This window comes from Vigna unguiculata, chromosome 5 (assembly GCF_004118075.2).
Source record: "Vigna unguiculata cultivar IT97K-499-35 chromosome 5, ASM411807v1, whole genome shotgun sequence".
In the NCBI taxonomy this organism is placed as follows: domain Eukaryota; kingdom Viridiplantae; phylum Streptophyta; class Magnoliopsida; order Fabales; family Fabaceae; genus Vigna; species Vigna unguiculata.
Genome location: NC_040283.1, coordinates 12903884 through 12915350, shown reverse-complemented (window position 1 = coordinate 12915350; position 11467 = coordinate 12903884). Strand labels below are relative to the sequence as shown.

Sequence of the window (11467 nt, the reverse complement as noted above, 5' to 3'; positions counted from 1 at the left end):
TTCCTTGTTTCGTTTATTTTTTATTTCTTGGACTTATACCTTCTAAGATATATTCATTTAATTTATTTGAAACTGAGGTACAAATAGTAATTGTAGTTTAGAATACAATTGAGTTTCAGTTGAAGATTTAACTTAACTCCACTTAGGCCAAAAGGAATAGAAGAAAATAGGCTACAATTAATGTTTATTCGAGCATTTGTCAACTTCATCCAAATGTAATATTCTTGTAACATTATTCACGCAAAATGGAATGATAAGAAAGTCAATATTCATAAAGTGATTGTAAACATACATCAGTAGCTAGTGCGAGTTCTGAAGTTGTATGAAAAGATAGGGATATTAATAGCCATATGTAACAACAAATTTTTAGAATAATGACAGGAACAAAACTACTATGACTATAAAAGTTCATATAAATTGAAGACATAAATAATAGTAAGAGTAAACTAGAAATTTTCCCAGATGTGAATGATGTCACTCTATCTCCCATTTGGTTCAGAGAGCCTTGATCTGCATCCTACCTGTTCGAGAAATTTACTGAGACGCATGTGTTTTGCAGCCCATTGTTCAGCCAACTTCTGCTCCTTGCTTTCTGCATCTCTTCTCAACCCTGCTAACTGCTCCCTGTATTCTGCTTCAATTCTATCCAATGCAGCTGCTTGTTCCTCCCTCAAAGCTTTCATCTTTGCTTCAACTTCCTCCATCTTCTCCCGTCTCCGGCCAGCCTTCTCCGACTCCAGCTGCAGCTCCACCCTGCTCAACCGCCACGCCGCCTCCTTCTTGTGAGCTGCCAAAGCATGATGCACTTCTTCCAACTCTTTGCAGCACTCCACCAGTTCAGACATCACCATGTTTTCACCAAATGCTACAACACCTCCATGAGGACCCACATTCCCCAAAACAAGAGGACCACCACTGTCCGGTCCTCTCACCGGTTGCATCCACGGAGGCGGCGCCGCCACCGTCGAGGGAGACAGACTGAGAGTCACAGAAGGGGAGGGTGGCCTCACAGGTGCAGTGCCATTGGAGTTTGAAAGCCAAGATGGAAGCAAGGCCTGTGCAGGCGCAGGTTGATCAGTGTGCAGAAAAGAACTGTTAGAAGTAGCCATAACAAATGATGGTGAAGGCCTTTCTTTCACTAGTTTCTCAGCAAAACTCTCAAGTATATGCTCGTACTTGCTATCGTTGATTGGATCAATGGTGCAGTTATTCCCCTTTGTTTCTCTTTGCTGCTTCTCCTTGAACACTTCCCACCACTTTCCTAACCTCTTGGCAGTGCGACCTGGAACTTGTGCTGCAATTTTCTTCCACTTGTTTCCGTGTGTTGCTTGAAGGTTGATGACAAGACGCTGCTCTTCCTCTGTGAGAGATCCTTTCTTAATGCCAGGCTTCAGGTAGTTCTTCCACCTCTCTAAGCATGACTTTGCATCCCTATTGAGAGGTGTGTTCATGCGCTGAGACACGAGATTCCATTCTCTAGGACCATACTGCTTGACGTATGCGCGTAGTAATGCATCCTCTTCAGCTCTCCAACGTTGCCTATCCTTCATTTCCAAGTGCAAATCCCACAGCAAGTTGCTTGGAACTTGAAATCTTCATGATGTCTCTACCAAATTCATCACAAGATGTAGCAAGCATTAATTCATCACAGTTCCAGTTAAGAACAAAGTTGTAGGGGAAAGGGTAGATTTTTGACAGTTTCCAACCACATGCAACACTGAATTCTTGTTATTACCAATGATTCATATCATTCTTTAGATATACATACAAATCTGGTAAATAAAACAGAGACAAGCTCATCCTCCATGAATATATTGTTAAACATTATAAATAACTATCTGCAAGAAGAATTCAGTTAAAATCAGACAGAGATAGAAAAGATCAAGCCATTAATAAAAACCAAAAAGTTGTGGTTTTTTAAAAATACAATCTACCAGAAGACAAGAAACAAAACAACAAGACTCTGCATTATTTTCTCTCTCACTTGTTCCTGTATTGCAGCACTAGAAATGCTCAAAAAAAGGGTTCACGTGACAATACCAAATACATGTCAGAAATAAAGAATGGAAACGAACTGCACTGAAGCATCTAACAGAAACAAACAATGCATACAACATATTTTGTTAGAGATCATGTGATAAGAGTAGAAATGCTCAAGGATCAATACCTTGAACTTCAAAACAACAATTTTTTCTCAGCCTAAGTACTATCAGCAACAATACCATTCTTTCAGAACTTCAGTTAGTGAATCTATAATGCCATTCTCCATGAACTATTTCCATGGGCTCTTCTAACAATACAATCAAGAACAATGAACAAGAAAAAAACTGTACTAGTAGCTTAACCAATCCCTATCCCCCCCCACCCCACAAAGAAATTTAGAGTAGTTTAGTGGTCATATCCCAATTCTTCAATTGCAGCTTTAGCTGATTATCCACACACACATTGAACTTAAGTAAGCTCATTGACAGACAGAGGGACCCAAAGAGCGTTCAGAACATCAATTGAAGGACAGAGAAATAAAGACTAAACTTTAAAACATTATGGTAATTAAAACAGAAAGCAAAAGAATCAACGAGCAGATACAAATTCAGGAACTCCACGAAACAATCTGAAGCAACACCAAAGTAAGGGCACATAAGCAAAAACATGTAACACAATATTGACTTAACATTATAGCACACCAAGAAACTGAGGAAAATGCTGAAATGAGCTTCACTGCACTTTCTCATCGGTCACTAATCCACACAAACCAAATCCTCAAACATGCATACACAGTGCAAACAACATAGCAAGCCAACAAAACCTTTACAAACATCACCAAATTTTTTTAAAAAGACAACCCTTTTGAAAAGCACTTCCAGAATCCAGTTAGCCACCACAACATAAAAACACAAGCTAAAAACTTTGGAAAAAAGCAAAGAACTTTTTCATACTAGGTAGCATAGCACCCCAGATGGTTCCTACAGCACTTGAAGTAAAAAAGGAAGCAGCCCAGATGGTTAAAAGCTAAAAAGATGAAGAGGAAATGCTCACTGGGGGTCGGTGTGACTGACTAATGAGAGATAAGCTATGAGGTCTGGTCCATGAAACAACGGCACAAGTTGAAGCAGTGGTGGGTTCTTAAAGCAGAGGGAAAGTGAAAACCAAGGTGCAGAGAGCGATAAAGAGAGAGAGAGAGAGAGAGAAGGGTTGTGTTGTGTAGTGCTGTGTTGGAGGCTTGGAGGAGTAAAGACAGAGAAGTGAAGTAAAATGGACCAGAGAGAGAGAGAGAGAGAGGGGAAAAGGGTGATAAGACAAGACATGGAGAGAGACCCCACAGTGTGACAGAGAGAGCGAGAGAGGGTACGTCAGTTTCAGCGCCTAATATGCGAGAAAGAAACCAGAGGGCACGCGAATGATAAGGGACACACATCACATGATAAATTCACCATGCACTTAAACCTACTTCTAATTATCATTACACTTTTCTTTATAAATTCTCTTATCTAATATACTCACTTTAAGGTTTTTTCTTTATTAGATTAAATTTATGTTCTTAATTTTCTAGATTTAATGTCCATGTAACTAAGGATGTTACATGTCTAAGGCAAGAATTTTTGTTTAACGTTATTCATGTCATAAATATTTTTAAAAATTGTTTTAATAGTTAGAGTTTATTTTTTTAAGACTGCTTTAATCATTCTTAAAATATATAGTTACAGTCAACTTATTAATTACAGTCAAAGCATATAGTTGTCAGAATAGGTTTAACCTATCCAACTAAAACTTGGTTATGAGATTGCTTTGATTAAGTCTTGAAATCAGTTATATATTAAGAATCAGTGTATTATATTTAACCCAATAGGTGTTTTTTTATTTAGTGAAATTAAAAAAAAATTCAAAAATATTTAATTAATAGATTAGGAGTTATGATTGAATACAGTTTAGAAGAGGTGAAACATTTTATGGTACATGGCATTTATCTGTGTAAAATGTTGTTCCTGCAGATTCATAAATAAAGATGACACAAGAAAAAGTTGCATACAGTAATAGCATTTGTTATAACAAAAAAAAACTAAATAAAAAGTGGTATGTGCTTACGTCTTACAGGGAATTTGCCAGCGTAAGCGTTACTGTGTTTTTCAAAATAACGGCTATTCAATAATCCTTTACTTTTTTTAATTTATAATTTATAAGATTGTTTAATTAAATTCTTAATTTTTTTTTTCAAAAAATGGTCCATATTAGAACATGCAGAGGGTGGAGAACATGAGATGATAACTTGTCCAAATAGGAATGAAATAAATTACGAAGAATCCAACTTTAGGATCACAATGAGAATAACAAACTAAGGTACATATTCATATGTTTGTAGTACTTATTTTATTAATGTGATCAAATATTGATTGTGTTATGAGATACTCTTCTGTCTCATTTGTCTAGATTGGATCGATTATAACACGTTTCAACAGAAATTAAATTAAATTTATTTTATTATATTAATTAAAACAATTAAAAATAATTATAGTCAGAATAATGAGACAAATTAATTATGATATATGTGTGATTCTTTAAAGAATTTGACATTTTTTTTTATCTTTATGAGTAAGTGTTGAATGTTGACTATCATCAATGTGACTCTTGATCATGCATATGTCTTATTTTTGTTATGCATATATTATGGGTAAAAACTTTAATTATATACTACTTGTTCATAGTGAATTATGTTATAGATGTAATTGAAATTTGTCAATACCTCTACCAAACCACGTTATCTTTGATTTGTTATTTTTCTTCCTTATTATTTTCAATGATAGTTTTTTACAATTGTTTGTGTAGTGTTTGTATGATAGACAATTAACGAACTTGTGCGTGAAATCTCACAACAAATTTCTTAAAATCATAATAATAGTGAATAAATGCAAAAATAAATACATTCTTTTACATTGATATGCATTTATAAACTTTTGGATCTAATATTAAAACTAAATAACAATATATTTAACTTATTAAATAATAGTTGATTACCAATTTTAAGCTCTAAGTTTAATACTAGATAGATAAAGAACAATTATGGCCAATTCCAATATTGATAATAGTTAAAGTAACTCTGGATATGAGTGTTTCAAAATAAATACATTTTATTGCATCAAATTCTTTAAATATTATGACAAGTACAAATTTTTTCTATAATATTTCTGGAAATATAATTCTTGAAAATGTACTATAATTTTATAAAACAAACATCATTAAAGTTAAAATTATATATTATATAATATATATATATTTTTGTAACAAAAGAATTTTCTTTTATCAAATTAAACTTTGAATATAACACTACTACATATTTCTGACATACTTTGAAATAAAATATTTTTAAATACTTAATTAGTTGTTTATATAAAATTAGAATGGCTACTGTTTTCCACAACTTAAATTTCACTTACATAAAAAAATGTATAATGGAGATGTTAAGTATTTATGTTTTGTATAATTTTTTTTTTTTTTGTGCACAAAGCATTCTACAATTTCCCAATAACATCTAATCTTACATGAAATGTTAATTATCAAAGGACACATAGGAAATAAACATTTTTTTATAAGGTAAAATCGTAATTTTACAATGTGTTTTACAAGTATGCTTACTCCCACAAAGTTTTGGAAGCTAGTCAAAATTTGATAATCGTAATTTATAATCGTCATTTATTAAAATCGTAATTTAGCAGAATTGATTAGCCCATGTGAACTAATCCACAATGTCAAATTTTAAATTACAGGGAAATAGTTTCACCTATTTAACATTTTTCCGAATCTTCTCATGTTTTTCACCATTTTCCCTTATCCAAACAAGATGAAATTTCAGAACATTTGAATACATTGAATTTATCTTATTTTTAAATACTTGTTTTAAATAAGATAATTTTAATTTTTTTTATTTTGGAAAGATAATTTTAATTACTATAAAATACAAATACATATTAATAACTAAAAATGTAAATTTTAATATTTGTTTAATTGATCATGACTTACATCATTTTTCTATCAAAGTTCATCAACGTTTTTTTAAGGGAAAAATATGTTTTTTGTATCTCAAGTTTAACCCAAATTTGGAAATAGTCCCTTGTCAAAATTTGGTCATTGTTTGGTCCTTGTACTTTTAAAATCATTGTTTTTTCTCTTTATTTTTACACGGCGTTAAAAATAACAAACGGCGTGTCACGTGTTATTTAATTTTTTATATTAAAACTAGGGTCGGCTAGGCCGACACTTTTCACAAAAACTGAAAAAAAATATGTTTTTGATCTCTGAAGTTTGAACTTAATTTAAAAATAGTCCCTGGTTGAAACTTGGTCACTGTTTAATAATTATATAATAATAATAATACTATACTAATAATAATAATATGATATAATGTGCAGGGATCAAAATTATTATTATTCAATGTGCAGGGACCAAACAATGACCAAGTTTCGACATTTCCAAATTGAAATCAAACTTGGAAGACAAAAAACATATTTTTCCTTTTTTTCAATTGATATTGATAAAACTTTTTCTTAATTAATCTCAATTAAGATTGTTTTTACAAACACTGTGAGTTGAGGTTTTTCTAATTTTTTAATTGATACCAGTTAATTTTTTTTTCAATTAATATTAACTTAAAATAGTTATAGTTAATGTTGGCTGAAACTTTTTCAAATATTAATTTTTTTGTTAATAAATTATTCATAAAAATAATACTGATATTAAATATAAAAAATAACAATGACATAAAAAGATCAATTGAAAACCTTTAGTTTACATCCCTAAAAAATAATGCTTCAACATTGGTTTAAAAAATCTTCACTGATATCAAAATGAAAAATAATAATAATTTAAATTAAAAAAAATCTTATAAACATTAAATAAACCATAATTAATATCAAACAAAAAATAATCATATTTTTCATTTTAATCAAGTCATGGACGTTCGAAACAACATAAACTAATAAAAAAATATGAGAGGAAACAAAGAATTTGAAATTTTTAAACAAAATTTGAAATTATTTTATTATAAGTAATTTATAAATTTTAAAATTTCTTATTTGATTAATATATTTTATATATTATAAACCATATGTTATCTGCATCATTATGCTCAAGAAATCAAAGTCCAATGTGTTGCTTAAACAAGTGTCTTTAAACTCCAATACCTCAAAACAAGATCAGATTATTCTTAATTATCTGGTTTGTAAATTTTATATTTGAAAAAAAAATGATTGCTAAAATTAACATGAAATTAAAACATTAATTGGTTGCAAAGAATAAAAAGAGTTCTTGTACATAATTGAAAAACTTATCAATTCATGGAAGAAGTCCTTCACTTCCAATCATCTCTAGAATAATGAGTTCAATTTTTTATTGATTTTTTTTTACTAATAGGTTTTTAGTATTGTAATATGTTACATATTAAAAATATATTAATAGTAATATATTAAAAAAAATATTTTATTTCAATGTTGATTAATATATTTTAAAGACATGTCAGAATAATACCCCAAAAATAATCAAGTAAAATATCTAAATTTATATATATCTTGTTACATCATAAAGATGTGATGAATAGACAAAAGAAATATAACACCCAGTTTTACAAAAATTTTAATGTATTAAAGTTAAGAGTTCTCTTTTTATATATGATTAGTAGTATTATGTTCGATATAAAACTGTTTTATTTCATTAGAGACTTGAATTCCTTGTAATTGTATGTATCTGAGAAGGGTATGTCAAATTAATTTATTTAATGATTTTCAAAATTAAATTAGAAAACAAGCTTTTCTGATTTTCTGGTTGTTGACAGAGCATTCTTTGTCCACAACATAGTATGTTTTGGTTTCTAACACTAGTATTTTTTTTTTAATAAAAATATGAAATTAATATAAAATTTGTTGAATCATAAGAGAGAGTCATGTTTATTGAGTAGAAAATACGTTAGAAAAAAAAGAAAAGTGTGTGAAATAAGAGAGAGAGAGTTGGAAATGGACTTGACATAGATAGTAGCACTACTTTGTACAAAGAAAGAAACAGAGAATGCTAAAGCTGCAACAATTGATCGTACCTCACTCTACCCTTGCTTTCAGTGTTCAATATTTCTTTTACCTCAAACAACTACACTACCACCATGTAATTACACTATAATCTTCCTTATTTTATTTTCAACAACCAAAATATCTATAAAGATTAATCCTTTATTTTTTTTATTATTACATTTATCATTATTGTAGGTATTTAGGTAGTTTATTATTGTTTTTTTTTTCATTTAATTTGTGTATATCATTCTAACACTTTAGGTTGTTTGTTTAATTTATTCTTATTTGCACCATTTTTTTATTTAAATATTTTATCAACTTTTAACACATCAAATGTATAAGTTGTGTCAATTTACATACAATGTTTCCTCAAATTCCTTATCAATTATTGAAGTATTATCATACGTCACTCAATCTCCCTTTGTCAAATTTTGTTTGTTCAAATGTTTTCACTTTATAGGCCAATTGTGTCATGTACCTTCAAGGTTGATTTCACAATTTTTTTTCTTATTGAAAACTCTAACACTACCACAGCCACGTGAATAGTTAGTACTCGGGCATTTAAGAGAAATACATCGATAGCAAAGTGTGTTTGATTCAGTGATAAAAAAATTAATTTTAAAACAATTTTTTTAACATAAAAACAACAATAATTTCATTCGACGTGAATCTTTTATCTTTTAATCTATTTTAAAAATCAATCACATATTAATTTTATAAATTAATTATAATCAATTCTAGGTAATTTTAACTTTGATTAAGATTCAACCCGACAATGAATTGATTTAGGTAATCATTAGTGTTTTTAATGTAAAAAAATATAAATAAATGAAAAATGAAACATATCATTGATGTGATAAATAAGTTTATACAAATATTAATCCTTAACACTTGAAGAACTTATTTTGCTAATGAATAATGATATTTTCATTTATTATTCAATCAACTTTTAATCTATTATTTTAATCATTTTAGATCATCATATTATACCATTATAAAAAATAATAATTAAAGAGTATTTGAAATAGTAAATTAAAAAAAAAAATCAAAATATCATTATTTTGATAAATTCAAACCATAGAAAAATCTACCGGTCATTAATGATTGCAGTAAAAAAATAATAAATAAGTCTAACATGCTCTATTATTAATAGGTAAACGTCATGGTCATGGAAAGGGATGAAAAAAAAACCTGAAATATACAAATCGAAAATTATAGCTTCAGGAAAAATTGAAAGAGAGAAAAGAAGTAAGGAACAAGGAGTAAGAAGAAGAAACAGAGAACGAGAAAGAAAAAACAAAAGAGAGTAATTCTTTTACTGTTAATAAAGTAATAAAGTAAGGAGATAAGACATTTATCCATTTTATATTTATTTTTTTCACTTATTTATTCTGTATTATTTTATTTTACGGATGTCCTTAATTTCATCTTATTTTTTTATTTACTCACTTTATAGGTTAATTTTTTGCCTTAATTTTTGTTAAATTTTTTTAAATAAATTCTAATTTTAGTTTTGTATTTAAATAGGTTCTAATTTTCGTTAATTTTATTTAATTGATCCTTTTTTCTAATACAATTTAAATTATTAACGACCATGAACAGTGACTGCCATGTGTCACTTTGTGGTTTTTCTGAATTTTTATAATTTATAATTTTAATTTTTTTATTTTTTTTAATTTTTTTAAAGATATAAATACACATTTGGTACCCAAACTTTTTCGGAAAGTTCAATTTGGTACCCGAACTTTAAGAATGTTCAATTTGGTACCCCAATTTTCTAAAGAGATTCAATTTGGTCCTCTCCGTTAAGTTGGAGTTAACACCGTGTCCGTACAGGACACGTGTCAAGCCATGAAATTTTAATTTTTCTTTTAATATTTTTTTTCAAAAAAATTAATTTTTTTCAAAAAATTTAAAAACTGCCACGTGTCAGTTTATCATCGTGCCACGTGGCAGCTTACAATCATGACACGTGGCAGTGTAATAGCTGTTTTCAATTTAGTACCCCAATTTAAATTTTTGATTCAATTTAGTATCCTAATTTTTTAAAATCATCCAATTTAGTATCCTAATTTTTTAAAATCATTCAATTTAGTATCCTAATAGCATGTCGCCCCAAACACGCAACAGTACCACCACTGCACTGGCGCCTGGCGGCAAGCCCCATGCTGCCAGGCGGTGCTTACTCTTCTGGTAATTTTCCAGAACCACCATACCAACAACTCCATCCATTCCTCATTCTTGCAAATGTACACTATCCACCCAAATGAATTTCCAATGCCCACATTCAATTTACACACACATCCATTAGCCAATTCTCCAAAGCCTTTTTACACACCTGTAAGCCTCCCGACAACAAAACTCCATTTATCTAACCCTAAACCACCTTATCACTGTTCCATCGAATTCCACTCTTAATCACACTCAAAATCACAACATTTTCACACCAGATCATCTCCTAAGACCCACCCATTGCTTTCCCTCCGAACAACTCACGCCAAACGCACAGGAAAAACCCAAAACAAATATTGAACCCACGCCGCCTGGCGGTCACAACCAATCCTGCCAGGCGGTTCATGCAGAAATACCCAGAATAGTCACAGGCTTTGAGTCGCCTGTCGGTACAGGGATTCACCGCCAGGCGCTGCACCCAGAAACACAGCAATATACGCAAAAATAGATGAGCCGCCAGGCGGTTTCTGGAGAATTTCCATAATTCAACAGGATCTCAGAACAATTACAGATCATGCATAATTTACGTATGATTTTCACACAATTCATACCAAACAACAAATTTAACGTAGTAAACTCCCCTAACCTGGATCCTTTTTAGCTTTAAACCTTGAAATTTTGAAAGTTCTCCTTTGAACACTAGCCCTCCTTGGCTCCTCTCTATTCAGCCTCTCAAATCTCTCTCAAACCTCACTCAGTTCCAGAATTTTTCGTGCTCTCTCTGTAGGTACAGTTTCCAGCTTGCCAAACCCTTCTTTTTAACTCACTATGGCCTTTTAAAGGTGTCCTAAAAGCTAGGTGATAATATAAAACGAACCTAAACTTAATTGTGATGTTAATTGCCATTCATGGACCCCTTTATGATCTGTTTTTAGCCTCCCCTCCCCCTCTTGGCTGCCATACCACTAGGGTTTCCTTTCAACCTTTTCATATTCAATCCAAATCCAAAAATGCCAAAAAAATAAAGTTTAATGTAAGTTCTCCAAGACTTAAACCCATAACCATGCCATTGCTAAATCATTATCAAACCATCATGCCAATTCATATTTCATGCTAACAATCATAATTCAATTATCATATTATTTCCCAACATGATTATGCTATATTAAAATAACAAGGAATGATAACACAAAATGGCATACATAGGACTTAAACCCAAGTCCTCTCACACAAACCAAAGTACTCTC

General features: G+C 30.4%; 1 protein-coding gene across 2 annotated transcripts; it reads right to left on the bottom strand.

Annotated features, from left to right (window-relative positions):
- Positions 1-248: 248 nt before the first annotated feature.
- Positions 249-3267, bottom strand: LOC114183416 (transcription factor AS1-like). Of its 2 annotated transcripts, none has more exons than XM_028070428.1 (2): positions 2937-3267; positions 249-1606 (listed from the first exon to the last, which is right to left on the bottom strand). In XM_028070428.1, exon 2 carries the CDS (start codon positions 1548-1550, stop codon positions 480-482), a length of 1071 nt encoding a protein of 356 aa, XP_027926229.1. In that variant the 5' UTR covers positions 1551-1606; positions 2937-3267; the 3' UTR covers positions 249-479. The 2 variants fall into 2 exon arrangements, with proteins under 2 accessions (XP_027926229.1, XP_027926228.1); XM_028070427.1 differs by having other exon boundaries at positions 3037-3267.
- Positions 3268-11467: the final 8200 nt, after the last annotated feature.